The sequence below is a fragment of the Fundulus heteroclitus genome, chromosome 1 (genome assembly GCF_011125445.2).
Source record: "Fundulus heteroclitus isolate FHET01 chromosome 1, MU-UCD_Fhet_4.1, whole genome shotgun sequence".
Taxonomy (NCBI): Eukaryota; Metazoa; Chordata; class Actinopteri; order Cyprinodontiformes; family Fundulidae; genus Fundulus; species Fundulus heteroclitus.
In genome coordinates this window covers 15,328,423-15,346,633 of record NC_046361.1, presented here as the reverse complement: position 1 = coordinate 15,346,633, position 18,211 = coordinate 15,328,423, and the positions used below count along the sequence as shown (strand labels likewise).

Genomic DNA, 18,211 nt, shown 5'->3' with positions numbered 1-18,211 from the left:
CTCCACATGCCATAGTTTACTGTTACATATGCATTGAACACAATTTTGTGTGCCTTAGCATTTCAACATGCATGCCATTATAGCCTCTAAAAGCATTCCATTGCTTTTAGATTGACTCTAAAACTTTGGTTTGGGGAATTATTGTATCTGCTGAAGAAAGTATTGCTTATTACAACCTTCTAATCCTCTTGTTAATTTATGTGACATCAACTGCAAGATCCCAGGTGGATCTAACCCCTGATAACAAAGATGTTGTTACAATCTAGTAGTGAAGATCACATTGCTAACAGAAGTATTTTTACCTTTAGTCCCAACATTAAGTCAAAAAAAAAAAATGGGGAAAAACAATCCCAAACTAGTTGTAAATTGTATCTTTTAAGTTATTTCATGGTAACCTAAGACACATTAACGTTAAAGCCAAAGTTTAAACACATAACATTTACCCATTTTAAAATTTATATTAATAACTTATAACTATGTTTTCATGCTACTGTCAAACTCTCTATGGCAATAATTTAAGTCCAAATTTTACATTACATTACCTATTAAATGCTGGAGTCCTGTTTGACAGCTAAAAAAGACTAAATTTAAGCAGAAGTTGCAACAACACATATCCAGAACAGAAACAGCACAACTATTAATAAGCATTACTCTTTAATTTATCCATGATGCATATAATGTAATTATGAACAAAAATTTTGTTTTTGTTATGAAGATACCTTCCCTTTTGATAACTGTTGTGTTTAACTGCTCGAGGTCAGCCTTTATTTATCTTTTGCCTTTTGCTAGACTGCTTTTATAAATAAACAGTATTCCATGCTCTAAACATTCGGGATACCATGTGTCTTAACTGTACTTTCCCCACTGAAAGCAGTTAACCATTTTACCGATGTTTTTATTTTACAAAATCCCTCTGGACGCAATGCATTCATAATGCAAAATCCCAGCAATGTTTTTGGAGCTAAAGAGCAGCTTCTGTAGGTGAGCGGGACAAATAGCAATCGATAAGATTGTGAGTGATAACTTAACATTTTCCCCATTAATAAAGATGATTTAGAAAGTTTAATGGAACTAAGTCATAAAGCCCCATTAAGTCTCATTAGCGTTTCAAAAACAGCAGCAAATAAAGTAAATTGTCAGCTGCATTTTCCTTAAATGCTTACATTTGAAACAAGTACTTACAGTAAAATAACACAAAGAAGTTGATCAAGCCTTCATTAGTATTGTGATTCTGTTGCACTTAATTTACGTAGTAGTTCACTCTAGATGCTAATGTCCCTCAAAAAGTTTTTTTTTTTACTGTAATCTATGTCATTTTTCCCCAGTTTATGCAGGTCGGCCTCAAGGTTTACTCCAACAAGGGGTTAGCCAGGTTGATATGGGAGAATTTGTTTTGTTTAGAAATTGAAGACCTTACATTTTGAGAGCAAGGTTTTGTCATTTTGTTTTACTACTCTCACTCAAAACTCTGCTATCATACTTACATGTTTGCTTGCTTACAAATAAGTTATAACCCCCTTGAAACTATGTCTCTGCAGTCAGATGTATTTTGTGTCTTGTCAGAGACCTTCAGTGGCTTTGTAGTGGCTTCGACTGCAGCTAGACCATTTTCACTACTCTGGACTCTGGAGAAACAGCATGGAGAATACTCAACTGGTTTTGCTGATGGCATTACACCTCCTTAGTCCCTTTTACACCAGCCCTGCCCTATTCTACCCGCTTGGCTCCTGCAGGCTCTACTCTGTTGTACACCTGTTGGTATAAATAAAGAAAATAAAAAAGCACAGCTTCTCTCTGCCTGCGCAGAGAGCACAGTGGTGGTGGGGGAAAGAAGCAAAGAGGGGAGATGAGACTGATCTGTTTACTCCAAAGTTTGGCCGATGTAGTTTCAATTTATAGCTTTATAAGTATGTTTATGCCTCAGACATGGGGAGAATGACAAGGGGGATTTTTAAGTACGATATTGAGGACCTTAGTTTGCAGCAAAATTATGTTTATAGATTTTACTCTGCCGGCCACACACACACAAACACACACGCACGTATGCACGCACATCCTTGTTTTAAATACTTCCTGAAGACCATGTCTTGACTTCCATTCTTTGGCAGCCGTTTTATGGCCCAGCCCTGACCCCAACTCTAAACATATAATGAATCATTTATCGGATTGTTTGTTTGTGCTTTTGGACCGTCTGCCTTTACTTTCTGCTCCACTCTTCTTGTGTGTTTTTTTTTTTTTTGCCGGTTGGCAAAAGACTTGAGTTCTGGTCCTCTCTCCTGCCTCTGCTCAGTTCTCCCTAATTAGTCTCACCTGCTGATGCTAATTAAGCCCACGTTGTTTCACCTGTCACTGCAGCTATTTAATCCTGCCTCTCACAATGATTCCTTGCCAGAACGTCTTGTTTACTTTACCTGTGTGCTGCTCCCAGTGCTTGTGTGCTCAGTCTTGCCAGAACTGTGCTTGTATTTGATATTGAATAGGAGGGGACCCTAGATGGACCCATGGGGAACATTTCAAGCGCAACACCGTGTCTGGCTTGACTATCAGGTTTCCAGATGCAGTCATAACAGTATCTGAATAAAATGCAGCGTGCCCGTCTGCGTCTAGAAAGCTGAAACGTCGAGAGATGCTCATGCACTGCAAGTACATAAATACAGTGCAAACACAAAAAGTACTCCAAACAGAAAAAAGAGGCGAACACACACGTAATGGAAAATGCAGCAAAAGAGAAATGCTGCAGAAATTAGACATGCAAGGTGCTAATATGCTGCAAACACAAATGATGCTGACACACACATGCAAAGGAAAAATGCTACAAGTTAAAAGCTTCAAACTAGCTTCGCATAAGGGAAGTACTCCAGACCTCTAGGGGGAGTCGACCACCAATAAAGTCGTGTGGTCTAAAGACCTCAGACTGCAGTCAGAGACATTTATCTGTGTTCTAAATATTGGAGTGGAAACGTTATTCCCAATACATTGGGGCTGCGGATTTTATTTCATAAAAATGTGTTTATTCTATATAAAATGTCTACAATGGTTTATAATAAAGTTTTGCACGTAAAGCAAACCAAACAGGAGTAACATTAACAGTTTTAAAGCAGGAATATCACCGTTTCAGGACTTACTCCTATATTTGTGTAAAAACACACATCTTCGCCGGCCATAGCAGCAAGTAACCGCGTTGCTGTGGGGCTATATGGACTTGCAACAGGTGCTTGTACCGCACAATAGTCAACCTCTTTTTTTTTTTTTTTTTAACCAACCTCTTTGGCATAACAGTCCACAGTTACTGACGTTTGTCAAGTATCAATGACATGTAGGTCGGATAAATGCGACCTGGCCGTACAAACACAGGTCGCATTTGAAAAGATCAGATACGTATTGGATTCAGGACCACATATCCAAGCGACCTGGATCGCATTTGAAAAAATCCAATCTGTGTTGTTCAGACTGTCATGAAAAGATCAGATCCAGGTCGCTTATGGGCAAAAAAATCGGAATTGGGTCACTTCAGGCTGCAGTGCGAACGCAGCCTCAGTTTTTCTGCGTGCTCAACAGGCTACATGCTGCTTCAGGGCCTGAGTCTTCCTCTCCATGACATCAGAAACCAGCAAAGAAGACTGCAACACACTAAGCTGGAACCAGGTGTCTTAGCTCTGGATGAAAAGGCAATCACACTACGCATGGAGCTGCACCCAGGAACGGGGAAGCTTTTTGGACGTGACATAATCTGGGCATAGAGGAGAGCCGCAACAAATGCACGTGTTTTTATGATGGGAGGGAGCACAATAAGATGGAAGCAAGTGGTGGCTTACCATTTCAATGGCAATTCCATTAATTGTGCAAATTACAAGCCAATCATGTATGTGTCATTCTTTTGGAAAAAGTTGAGCCATCACATGAGGCCTTCAGTCTGGTCCAGAAAACTGAGAAGCTTTTCTCAACAAGGTCCGGTGCACCCTTTTGCTAGCTCTCAAATGCCACGAATACTCTAGAGAAAGAAGCATGTCTGTTTGAAATCATGCTCCCTTCATGTCAAAATGGGCAAAGAACATAACCAGCTTTATAAAAATGCTGAAACAAATGCATTTCCTGCAGTAAATACCAACGTTGATTCAGCTCATGTTTTGGAGGACAGAAAATGGCATCTTGTTACCTAGGTGATCCTGTGTAACATGCTTCAGCAGTTCATTGAAGTCAACCTCGTGTGGTTTAAGTGAAAGATATTAAATAATTACTCATCTTCATAGTCATATAATCTTTACTGATTATATCCCCATTTATGCTGCCATTTCTGATGGATTGTCTGTAAAGGAGTCTATAAATCGAACTAAATTAACTGTGAATCTCACAGAGCAAATGCATTAATCTCTGTTATTTCACTGAGTGCAGAGATTGACACATCAGAAATGCAAACTACTATAAATTAGTCTCAAGCACGCTAATAATAACAATGTGTATATACTGCAGTTCTATAATGTAAACTTGAAGGAAAACTTACCCTTCTGTCCAAGTTTCCTTTGGGCATCCCGTTAATGTTTACTAAGGCCACCGGGTCTGGTCCCATATGACTTGGTTGAAGGTTTACTCCCCTTATTGGTCTGAAACACTTCTTTTAAGCAGAGCTAGTTTGCAGCTTTACTTAACTACTTGTAGCATTTTGCCTTTGCAAAATGACAAGCAGAGAGCGCGTCACGCTTTGATTGACTGTGCTCGAGATTGCTTTCGGTGGGGCACCCCGCTGCTCCCCCCGGGTGCTCCGAGTCTTATAACAGAAAGTCTGGCAGCCAGGGAAAGGCAGACAGCCGCTGCCTTGTACCTCAAGAGGTAGATGGATGGACACTTCAGAGAAAAAAACTTAACAGTGTTCGGTGTAAAAAGAGAGAAAGCCACGGATCTGATACAGTGCATCTGTGTATAGAAAGCTGAAGTGTTCTTTTTTTCCCCTTCAGGCATGGTTTATGGTTTGAAAACAATACAATTATTTTTCAGTTTGAACCACTCTGTTCATAGTGGTCCTTAATATTAATGTTGTCGCTCTTCAGTTTGTTTTGGAGTTCCTCTGAGAAAAGCCTTCTCTTATATCCTCGCCCCTTGGGCAATCGCTGATAAGAGGGGTGTTCAGTCAAAACTCCTCTCAGGTCAGCTCGGTTTGACCTTACTGCTCTGCAGAGCTGGAGGAACCCTGGCTGGCCCTCAAAAGAACTGCTCCTGAAACACTTGTAAGTGAGTGGAGCCATGACGTGTGTGGACAATACAAGCCGGTGGGAGTGAGCCTATTGATGATTTGGCTCAAGAAACAGTTCAGTGCTGATTTTGGTTAATTGCATTGAGACAAAAAAAAAAATCTCTCCTGATTTAGAAACTTGCTTGAATGTCAGCAGTCTGACTACAGAGCTGTGCAGCTCATATGACAGTTGAAGCTACCAATGTAGTCTCTTGTAAACTTTTTTGCAAAAGGTGAAAAACCCCTTTTGCGAAAACACAGATTTGTTAGAATAACAAAATAATGTGCACAATCTATAATACTGTTTTGCACACCATGCACGTAAGAAAGGCAGGTATTTTGAATATTTGTTGAGCAAAACAGGGTCATTTTTCTCACAGCCGGTGTAGCTGACATACATTTACACACAGACCACCAAAAACAAGGACTAGGAGCAGAGTTTTTTTCGGGAACTCAGTTTCTGCTTAAAAATGCCGTGACTGGGAACTGGCTCTGATATTTAGGATGGGATAAGGACATCCCTAAAAATAATGTTTTGATTTTTTTTATCATTAATGTAGTCACGATAAAAAATAATATTAGAATAAGAATCTGTATTTTTACTCATCTTTTGTACTTATCAGGGGCATTCATCTTTGTCAGATAAGCAATGACATGGTAGACTATAATATGTTTGCATATTTACACTAAGATTTTGTTTTTGGAAAATGAAGGACCTGATAAAGATCGGATTGTTTGTACATTAAAACCTTAGAATTAATTGAAGGTGTACTTTCTTTTTGCTATTTAAGGATCCCTATATCTGCATTACGGTCATTCTTGAGATTTCTTTGTCTTCATGAAAACAACATTCTTGTAGGCTTATGAGGAGCAACAGACAGAAGTGGGCTAAAAGCAGACAGATGAAATGATGCTCAATTTGCAATCTTTAACAGACCATCCCAAACATGATTTATCCAGTGTATGCAAATAGTTTTTTTTTTTCCAATTATCATTCTCCTTGAAAATGCAGTGCCGCTTTTAGAGAACCAGTGTTGCAAAACATATGATTTTATTCATCGTTCCTGAGGCTCTTCAGTATTATGAGCTCTTCATATAATCTTTGTTTGACTTGGATTTTCTGAGCTGAAGACTGAAGGAGGTAGTCAGACCTCACTTGACTTCCTAATGGATTTCAAAAGATCATTGATATAAGGGATAGTAACATTGCTGAGAAATACTCATTAAATACAAAGATTGCAGCAATAAGAAAAGGTTACAATTATATATTCTTTCTGACAACACTTAGCCATTTGTTTGCTCCCTTTATTGCTTGTTAAAGGAACTATGCAGAGTTGTGCTAAATTATTTTGGGTTCCATACAAAATGCTGGTTCCAACCTGAGCTCACGCTTGTGTATTTTCCTAATTTTCTCTGTGCCAGCTTCTACTTTCCTTTATTACGCAGCAGCCATTGTGGATTTCCTCCTCCTCTGAATTTATTCCTCTAGGCTCTTAAACTTTCCCTTGAGTCTCCTAACGTCTGTGAGGGCTTGTCAAATTCTTGATGCAAGGAAGATAGAATATTTTTCATGAGGCTACTGGGCAGCTCTGGCAGCCTGAAACCTGCAGAAGTGTATGCAGAGTGAATTTTAACATTATTCAAGGAGAAAAAAAAAACTTGACAGGTGGGTTTTGCTGGCCAAAGACTGCCGGGAGTTACAGAAATTAATTTTTTTTATAAAGAACCAAAAAATTGTGGACAGTTTATTTTAAAAGGAACTTTGGAAGGGACAGACTACCAGACTTTTATTTGTAGCCCTATGATGCCCATTTAAAAGGAGTGAGCTTGGTAATTTTGTTGTAATGACAGCACAGGCCTCTTGGATTTGAACTCCAAGCCACATGTGTGCTCAATTACCGTAAGGAATTTAACCAGTAAAAGCATCTTAATAGGTGTGCGGTGGAATGATGGTAGTGAGGAGGAGGAGACCAGTGAAGGGCAGAGGTTGAACTGAAAGATATGCAGACGGCTATACGGTGATTTTTTTTTTTTATTCATTGTATTAAGGGGTTACACTTTGAAGTTTCTATCTAGTTTGGCTTGTAAAGAGGTAATTCTCATAAATAGGTGGTTTTTAAGTGTGGCAAAAGCTGTATGTTTAAATGACTGAGCCCCATTTTAGTGTGAGCTGATATACAGCATTACATTCAATATGCACTCAGCATAGTATAGCTGAGTATAGGTTAATGGAGGAACCAGAAAAAAATTATTGGAAAACTCTCAACGTCACCAGCTCTCAAATTACACCCTGGTCATAAAATATTGTGATATTTATTTGAGTCTACAGCCTCTGGGTTTTTGAGGGCATTCATTTGTAAAGGCTTGCATGCTTTCACATTTTGGCCGGGACATTCGGGTTCTCCCTACAGCCACTAGTTCTGTTAATGAATGGTAGGCTGTGTGGCGTTCAGAGTGAAGAGTAATAATTCATTATGTGAGCACTGAGGGAGATTTTGTGGAGTTGACTGGTGTAGTGGGCAGTATTAATCATGCCTATACTTATTTTGTTCCTTACAGAAAAAGATTTCGCTTTGTGAGGATTTGTGTTCTGTTTGTGCCATTTGGCTTTTCTCTTTCTTTCGTTGTCATCTTTGTATGATCTTATTTATCTATATTCCTATCTGCTCTTTATTTGAACTTTTAGATTCCTTTTTTTTCCCCCAACCATCAAAGTAACTGTTGTTTTTGCTTGTTTGTTTACACAGATCCCTCTCCTCAACACATGCAAAAAACCCCGGCCACTGACCTCTGCTACAAGACTGAAATCAGCAGTCTCATGGACTTCAACTCTCCAGACGCCTCACTGGACAAAGGTACAACACGCAGTAGCATTAAACTAAAGCAGGTTTATTTAAATGGTGGATTCCTGTCCCACTTCCAGCTTGACTCTGTTTCACGGATCAGTTTTACATTTGTATCACGGAAGTTGATCCGGCAAGATCCTGGGCTTTTCGTGCGTTCATGTCATACAGCTGGGATTACAGAACCAGAGGGGTGAGAGGAGTATAAGCTCAGCAGAATTTACCTGATCAATGTGGGTGAAATGCCCAAAAACATTTGGATGAGCTCTGTGTCTAAATGCAATCAGAGCTCCAAATTTAAGCAAATGTGTTGTGCTCTGCCTCAATGTGTTATCTGCATAATAATATATTGATTGATATATTAATCAGATTAGATGGACACTGGAGGATGATAAAGTGATGCCGCTGTTTGAACTCCAGACAGTACACCAGCTGTTGCTGTCTTTGTTTGGTATCTGATCATTATGTAACACTCGTTCTACATCTCAACCTCTTATCTCAGCTCTCCCAGTCGTTACAGCTCTGATGTGGATCAGAGGCCTAACATTTGGCTGGTCAGCCTTGACTTCCACATTCCTTGTTCACACATGGATTTGTAATTTAGCACATGCCTGCATATATGACAGGACTGCAAATATATGCAAGTTCATATAAAGCAAATATTAGCAGCTAGATTTTTCTATGAATAAACCTAAAGCCTCTCTCAGTTGCATCTGGTCATTCAAAACTCACAAATATCCCGCCCCTATGTGAGCTTTCCACAATACAGCTTTGCGGAACCAAAGAAGGAGTGAAGCCCAGCAGGTCTGTTAGAAAATAGGCCTTAACTAAATGGTTAAACCACACTGTTGGCACTGTAACCTTTATGCATAACTACTAGGCATGGAACTTTAAAACAGAAGATGTGTTTTTGCCTTAAATCCCCAGTTTTCTGCTCACACCCAGCGTCTGTAAATCACAACATCACACACTGGAGTTACGACGGCGGTTTAACCTTTTAGCGGATACAGAGCAGTGCTCCCACCACCTTACCACCAAACCCCACCACCAACACCCCCGTCCTTTCAAAAAATAAGAAAACAAGCAATGGAGACAGGCAGAAGCAACACTAATCCCGCTTCAAAGTGTTTTGTGAAGGCTGCCTTAGTAAGTGTGAGATTGTAATAAACTGTGTTTGTCAAACTTTCACCAAGATTTTAGCTCTCAGTTAGAACATTTATGACATCCATTTCACACAGTGGAAACATTTGCTAAACTTTACACCTTTCTTTAAATATCACAGTTACTGCCAGTGCCTTTGAGCGTATCATATTTTAAATAAATGTATTTCTACTGAAGGAGACTGTTTTAAATAGCAAAACGATTTCTGACATTAAATACTGATTAACATTTGTCTAACTATTGGTTTATTATTTGCATTAGTTCAAAAGGTTCAACCTAACGTTTACTGTTTTTCAGAGTATCTCTCATTTGCTTGTGTGGTGTTGTGTGTTCTCAACCTCGTAGGGTTAAAAGCATCTCGTTGAGCACCGTTGAGATTTATCCCAGTGCATTTGGTCTTACGTCATCCTGGCAAAATGCACACATGGTTTGCCTGTGGTCTGTTTTGATAGTCCAGCACTATTATAAGCTAAAGCAAGATGCTCTTGCATGGTTGTGCACAGGTACAAAACTGTCTCTCAAACATTGTTTCCTGCGCTCCGGCCAGCTTCAGCTCAGGTCTCCAGCATCACCTAGGCAGCCCGTGGGGAACTGGTCCTCATTAGTGTACGGCTCAAGGGTCTGTTTGGCTGTTCGTTGTTGCTGTGACGATACCAAGAGGGCACACAAACTGTCCTTGTTCATAAAAAAACAAAGACGTTCTTGGAAAGATCCACAGGGGGGTTAATATTAGATCTATAGCCTCAAGTTGTGCATGTTCACCTCTACTTGAGTTCCAGGATTCTGTTTAAGATTTTAGATCACAAAAATATGGTGACATTTTGAAAATCCTTGATCTACGATTCAAAAGTGGGATCTGCTTAGTTTGGAGACATACTTTAACCTTATCGTTTGCGTGCGTGCAAGCACCCTCCTGCAGCAGGCGACAGCGAGTGCGATAGGTCCGCCATCATTTGCTAGGTGCTATAAATGTGCCGACTCAGGAAAATCACACATACGCACACAGAACCCCTGCAGTGGCCAAAGTCACATATATCACTACAAGTTATATCAGGATGAGAACAGGCAACTAAGGGTGATGTTATCAGCAAATTCATCTCCGTTCTCCGGTAAAAACGAGACAGGGAAGGAGAGCGGAAACAAGCGTAAGCAGCCTGCACTGGATCATTGCAGAGACAGGTGCTGCTTCTGCACATTAAGTGGCTCTGATGTCACTGGCAGGCCAAGGCTGGAATGTCTGCTGGTTTAAATAGAAGGTCAAAGCGAAGAGGTCAGAAAGTGCTTCTGGAGATAAATAAAAAAAGATTTGTAGAGAGAATTTATTAAGAGAATGAAGCAAGTGGGGGAAAAAAAAAGAAATGAGGAGAACTGTAAAGAGAAGGAGGACAAGGTGAAAGATTGCCTGCATGCAGTGTGTGTTCTGATTATGAAGTGAGAATTATGCAGAGAGGAGGTGAGTGGAGACGCAGAAATGAGCAAGAGGAAGAAAAGATGTGAATGCAACTGAATGTCGATGTGATTTTTTTTTTTGTTCATGTGCTTTCTTAATCACCTCCACCTATTGAAGCCCGACAGAAATTAATATTTGTGTCAAAACTTAAGTTTTGAAACAATGTGTGCAAGATCAGTAAACTATGCAAAACTCTACGCACCTCCCCCACCAAGCAGGACTTTTTCCGTAATGATGTAAAATACAAGCGGTCAGTTTAAGGGCCGCTGTCCTGCATGGATTACATTTGTCTCTTCATCACCTCTCCTTTATTCAAGTATAGTTGAGTTAGACAGCCATTAAAAAGTGCTTGACACCTTACAGATTTCCTATCTTTTTCTCAGATGTCAGGGGATGATTTTATATGTTAAGTGAAAAATCTATTCAAACTAATCTGATCCTATTTGAAAAAGTCAAATCTTAATCTTAACCAAACAGTTTGTCCCAACCTTAGCAACGGTGACTGCCATCAAGTGAAAACTGACTAGCAGTCTTTTAGGTTACGTTGGAGGAGTTGTTGCCCAAGCTTATTTGGAGAAATGTTTCATTTCAGCCACATTTTTGGACTTTGCTACTGTTCCATGTTTTCTCCTATCCTGGATCACGGATGGCAGAAATCAGGCCAGGTGTGGCTTCTGATATAGAACCCAGCTTCCCAACCATGTGGCACAAGCATTGTTTAACAAGAGTGGCAATTACTTTTCACACAGGGCGATATTTGTTTGCGATGTTTGATATTTGTTTGTTGATATTTGTTCCCCCTCCATATAAAACCCTGATTTAAAAGTTGAATTTTGTGTTTATGCAGGTTATCTTTGAAACCCACTAAATCAAAGCTGTTCTGCAAGCATCCTCTTTCTTTAAAGTTGTTTAGCTCCTTAGTGTTTTGAGTGTAGGTGTTGAAATGGATAAACACTGAAAGCATGCATGACTCTGTGCAGGATTCATTAGATCTGTTTTATGTCTGTGCAAATGCCCAGTTAACCGGGTCATCGCAACAGCAAACAGGCTTTAATCTGAGGCAACCGGACTTTAGTTCAGCCAATGTTTTGTGACACTAATTTAAGAAATGTAATTCTCATTAGTAAACCAGTTTTTAATATAATATGACTTTTAAACTGATTACTTTTCATTGGAATGGGCTCTTTCTCTTGATAAAAAAGAACAAAACAAACTTTCCTAACATTTCCAGAAGTTTAGAGCCTGACAAACTGCTAGCTGGATCCCAGACTCACACCTTTGTGCATGACTGAGGCAAGGTGATGCAGAGGTGTGCCTTCTATTTCTAGAACCCACCTTGGATTCAGGCTTGACAGGAGGCTTGCAGGTCTGGTGCAATGAGTCACTGGTATTATTACCGTCTGCTCACCCTTCTGATGACCATTTAAAAAGCAGGCAGTGAATCTTTGCTGGCATCTGGTGTTGGAGCCGGGTCCTTGGATGTAGACCTAAGCAGCACTTGATGTCTGGTGTAATCACTGATTATGGTGGTTTAAAAAAAAAAAAAAAAAAAAAAAATGAAAATAGCTGTGCTGGTTGGATGAGGTGTTACATAAGATCCTGTTCAGTAAAGACTAAATTGAAAATGTAGAAGAGTAGGAGGTTTAGACAAGTCAAATACTTCTTATTCTTACAGTAGATCAAAGTATTTGACATGTAACCTTAAAAAAAGCGTTGATTGTTAAAAAGGAAAAAAAGTGATAACATTTTTAGATTTTTTAAAAATGTATTTTCACAAAGAACCCACATAAAAATGGCTTGTTCTTTCACAATATCTTTTTACTGCTACCTGTCTGGTCAACAAGCAAACATAAGACAACCAAAATAGTCAGGCAACATACTGTACCAATATAACTATTGGCAAGCGGGACCTTTTCAGCTTGTTTTTTTTTTTTCTCGTCAACCCACACTACACCTATAACATTGAATGTATTTTATTAGGATTTGATGTCCTCTACGTAAAACGTAAAGACAATATTTTCATTTATGAGTGTATGTTGTATAAAGATAGATAGAATGTGGTAAACTCACCTGTGAGTGAATAATGGTTCAGTCCTTTAGCAGCTGGGACAAAGGGTCCCATTAGAGACATTAGAATGTTTGTTTTTTTCTTTGCAAAGGCTTGCCGTGTCGTTACTTGCCCATTTGCGTTCGTGCCCACTGTAAATCCAGTGAAAAAAGGCTGCGCTCATACAAGACGGTATCATAAGCATTGAACGGGAGCACTGTTGGTTAAACCTTTCACCTTAGCTGACAGACCAAGCAAAGAAATCTCTAATCACAGAAGCAGCAAAGCTGTTTAGCTAGACTTTTACATGTAAAAAAAAAATAAAAATCAGATCCTTTCATGCTTTTTCATACACTGCACAACTCTGTGCTACTTTGTGTTGGTCTAACAGCTAAAACTCCAATGAAAATAAGTTTGTGAAGGACTGTTGGTGAGAGTATTTCCTGCCTTTGTACTCTTAAGAGCAACTTTCTCTCCTTCGGGTTCCCCTTTGAGACTTGTGAGCTGAAATTTCTTCCCGGGGATATATTAAGATTTTTGCAGTGCAAGGGGCCGTGTTGAAAATGAACACAGGAGCAAGAAGAAGGGATAGTGGCCATTTAAAGGGATAGGACATCCATTAACACAAGCATTAAATGTTTTATATTATGTAGTAAGCTGGAGTATAGAGAGGCAAAGAAAAAGATGGACACCAGGCTATATTTATAAAATCTTTTGCCACCCGCATTTACAGTACTGGCATGCAAGTCTAATAAATTGCTAATCTTTTCCCTGTGGCCTATATTATACAAATATTTCTCTCCCAAAAACTGCAAGGTTGACATATTCTTGGCTATGTGAGGCTGCACGTTGCTTTCTTTGACATATTCTGTAAATGAGTGCAGAGAGATCGGCTGCTTCAATTGATTTTCATTTAAAGGATAATACTCTAAGCTCATTGCCTTCTGGCATCCAAGATAAAAAAAAGAGATAATTTTTTTTGCAGCATCAGCTTGCCAATTTTCTTTGTGGTCCCCGTAGTTTATGTTTATGGTTGTTATATTGTAAACAACCAGTGCTTGGCAAGGAGATCTTTTAATTAGGAAATCCAAGAGACATGCTGATTAGTGCATTGGCTTTATAAGTGTCTGAGCTCTGGCTGGACCTCTGCATGATATGTTACAGTCGAGTGAGCAAATCCAAACAGGACCGCAGGAAGAATTGTATCATCGCGTTTTGCTCGGAGGAAGAAAAACAACATCATCTTGCTGCTCAGTGTTTTTCATATTTCCAAGAAGTGCCTTGAAAACCATAGAATTTTACCTGCAAAATTAAATTAAATTATACAGCACAATAAATTGCATTAAATCCTTCAATACACTGTTGCATCATTTTTGCAGCTACTTAAACTACAGAGCTATTCCTATGTGCCCTTAAAAAGTGTTGTCGTTTCCATAAATGCAACAGACTGTAGAGGGACAGATGTAGAAGTTCCAAGGAAAACAAATCCCTCATTTCCAATTAAACTGTACTATTCATCTCGGAAGCTCACTCCTTTCTGCTTTCTGACTGTCCTTTGGGTATTATCGTAAAGTGAAATTACCACATACCCATATATGCACGTATTGACAGCTTGACAAAGCCTCACACTCTTATCTGTTCTCATAAAACCTTGTGGTGTATCGTGTCATCATCTTTATTGTTTAATCTTACTGCGTTCAGACAAGCACAGACGAGAAAAAAGGAGACCTAAAGGCCTATTTTAAATTCCCTCCTCTCAAACATTTTGAAGGCACAAAATATTTATATGAATTATTTCATTGCTGCCATGTTTGTGCGTAGGAACAAATTGCTGTCAAATATCACAGTTCTGCCCAGACAGTTGATGTTTCATCAATATTGTCTGTAAAAGATTAGAAACATACATTTCAGGCAGTTCTGTGGGGAAAAGACTCTTTACATTTTTGCTGAATTGTCACCATGTACTTATTTGATGCTTTAAAATCATAGAGTTCTAAATGATTTGGTGCACTCTTACAGTGGCTTGCTCTAAAAACAAAATACAGACATTTACTGCCCTGGTAAAAAGCCTTAAATTCATCTTCAATTGCATAACCGTACACTGAAAATAGCAACAAAAAAGAAAAAAAACAAACAACTGCCTTTATTATTTGACAGTTATCCAGAGTGGAAATATCCCATATCTGGAATTTTTTTTTTTTTTTTAAATCACCAGAGGTCATTATTCATGGTTTCCCTGATAATGTTTTTAAAATATGCATAATGGAAACATTTGTTTTAATTTAAACTGTTTTTTTTAAGTTGATCATAGTTTCTTTAGTCTTGTCATTGGATATCCATAACTTCCTGTTTCACTTATGTATAAATATATAACATGTCACAGACGGCCATTTCTTTTAGCCACTAGTCAGTGTGCTTTTTGATAACTAATATTTATCTTACCCAATCCAGAGTTTGCTGGATGATAAGGCAGATGAGAACATGTTTCAAAGCCAACTGTCTGAGAATATGAGCAAAGAGTATCGCCTTGGTGTCTTTGAGTCTCTACACCAATCAGTGGGATGCTATCTACATGCCAACTGGTTGCTTTATTTATTTATTTATTTATATATATATATATATATATATATATATATATATATATATATATATATATATATATATATATATATATATATATATATATATATATATATACCGTTTCTTTATCTCATCTGGGACTTGGAACTTGCTTCATGTGCCTTGGCCAGATGAGACTGAGACGGAATAATTTCTGCAACACACACTTGGGTAAGTTTGTCATGAAACAAAGTATGAGTAGAAAAGCCCCTCATACCTACTGTTAGGCCTATAGCATCACAGATGTCTTACTATACTTGTTTTTTTTATTTTTTTCATTGACAAATGTATTGGACACCATCTCAGCGTGCATGGCTCCATGCATGGCTCCTTCAAGTACCATATCCTAATATCCTGCACGGTAAAAATCCACCACTACGAGTCCGATCAAGCTTGTACAAGTCAATTAAAAAAGGGCAGCCTTGCAGCCTTGAAAAACGTCTGTAAGGAAAGAAAACGATGACGTGTTAAGGTATTACCTTACAAAGGCCTCAGAGCCTCAGGCGAGCCAGCAGCTGGCAGACCTGTAGCTGTAGAGCCGGCTGGTGTTAGACCACACTCAAAGCAACATGCACCTGCCGATGAGCTCACATATGAGGTTTAGCTCCCTTCCTCATTGGTCTGGTCTGGTAAATGTGTGCATGCACATGCTTGCATAATGTGGGAAAATCCTAGTAACGGCCCTGCTGAGCTCCGCTTCTATCTTACCTAAACTATTTGAGCAGAGGTGGGAGGGGCCTGGTGTACTGTGTCACTGATCCTGTGGGAGTTAGCTTCAGCAGGTACTGAGAGAACGAAAGACACACCCCTATCCCCTGGATATTTTTCCTGGTGTCAGTTGAGCATGACTTCAGGGGCAGAATGCTGACGATGGCTCGGATCTGAGTGAAGATCACGTTTGAAGAAAAAGAAGAAAGCTATTTTTTAATGTTTTTATTTTTTGAAATAGCTCGGCACTGACCTGACAGATCCTGGAATCTTCAGGAAAGCTCCCCTCTGAAGAGGAGGCGAGGTCAGATGAGGAGAGAGGAAAATCCGGTAAGTGAGTGGAGACAGCAAGAGCATCGACAGCACTTAAGTGGAGCGGAGGGTGAAGTGATTGTCAGACCAGCAATTTTCTGAGGTTTTACACTGAGACAGGTGTGTTTTACACTGACAGGTGTCATGTCTGATAGTGAATCACGTTTAGCTGCGTGGAGCCGTTAGGAGACTTTGCCCTGCTCTGACCTCAGACTCGCTGGTATTTGAACTTTGCAACAGACAGTAAACCATTAATCACCCACTATAGCGTGAGAGTTGCAAAGTGGGACCAGGTTAATGCTTTTCATGCATGTGCAGACGTGGTTGGAAATATGGCAACAGGTCTAACAATTTTGCTCAGTTCTATGCCGTTTCACAACATTTATAAATTGACTGGGAGGCAAGTATAGATTAATGACTTGTAACTTGCTCGAGGGAAGTTTTTCTATAAACAGTGGTTTTAAAGCAAGGCTTTGTCTTGTGTCATTAGTGCAAACACTATATCCCCAGGCTGTTCTTCATATTAGTTATTTTTAGCTTTCCTACTTATTTTGCTGCATCAGGTTATCTGAGATCGGATTCAGATAATTATAGCTGTAATTTACAGGATTAATCTGACAAATCTTCTTGTAAGAAAGCTTTTAAATGTACTGACTACTGGCTTGGTCGTAACACCTCCATTTGATTTAGTTAAACTGGATCTCAGAATTGGGATAAAGACCACTTACATATAGAGGTAACGGTTCAAGTAGCACGAATAAACAGTGTTCATGTTTTCAGCTTGATTTTACTGCATGGAGGCATGCAACTGGCAAACTGTCACTTTCTGATGATAGAAAGGTGGTAAAAGCTGTAAGTGCTTTTTGTGAGAAGGGGGAAGATGAGTTTGGTGGGATGAATACTCATAGCAGCAAGAAAAAATGTTTGAAAGATATTTTTCAAAATTTCTACCAAAAAAAAGGGAAGTTTATATAGTTGGAAGATAGATGCACAAGTTATATTTGGGAGTTTTACAAGAACGCTCTGATCGGAAAGGTCTGTTCTTTCTTTGCTGAGACGTGTGAAACGTTAGCAGCAAGTATCTGAAGGGCAATATGCATCAAAGCATCATTAGTTCTGAAAATAAAAAACAAACAAAAAAAAAAAAAACGATCCAAGGCAGCAGTCCAATAATCTGCCATGTTTCCATGCACTTTAACATGATGTGTGCCAAAGGTGCCAAATCGGCACCTCAGAAATCCTGCATGCAGATTGAACCACTACAAGAGCTCATTTGTTCCACAGTCCATCAAAGCCTTTAATAGCAACAAAAACACTAAACTTTTGGTTGTAGAATGTTCAGGTAATTATGTTTTTTTTATAATTTCTATTTTAATTTGATTATATTATATTAATACTTGAATACTGTGCAATACACTGTATGCTGTGGGAGTAAGTGGATATAAGTGTCAATGTTAAATCAGATTTATTCAATTCAGTTCAATTTTATCTATATAGTGTCAATTCACAGTACATGTCATCTCGAGGCACTTTACAAAGTCAATTCAATTAAATCATCCAGCCAAATTGGTCAAAATGTTTCCTTTCTAAGGAAACCCAGCAGATTGCAGTGAGTCTTGACAAGCAGCAATCACTCCTCCTGAAAGAGCGTAGAGCCACAGTAGACAGTCGCCTGCATTGTTGATGGCTTTGCAGCAATCCCTCATACTGAGCATGCATGAAGCGACGGTGGGGTTTCATATTTATGAAGCAGCCAATGATTGTATTCAAGACAAATTTCCTTTGGACAGTACAGTTAATCTTAATGAAATGACAAGCCTTTATCTGACAGGGTGCCATGTGAC

General features: G+C 39.1%; 1 protein-coding gene across 9 annotated transcripts in view; it reads left to right on the top strand.

The window, feature by feature from the left end:
- Positions 1 to 18,211, top strand: part of kazna (kazrin, periplakin interacting protein a) — a 174,465-nt gene that overhangs the window by 87,148 nt on the left and 69,106 nt on the right. For 8 of the 9 annotated variants that reach the window (XM_036136159.1, XM_036136158.1, XM_036136162.1 and 5 more), the window contains one exon: positions 7,975 to 8,082. In XM_036136159.1, the coding sequence (XP_035992052.1) occupies positions 7,975 to 8,082 (108 nt within the window). Of the gene's footprint in view, positions 1 to 7,974; positions 8,083 to 16,162; positions 16,386 to 18,211 lie in introns of those variants that run through there. The other variant, XM_036136177.1, reaches the window with a different exon arrangement.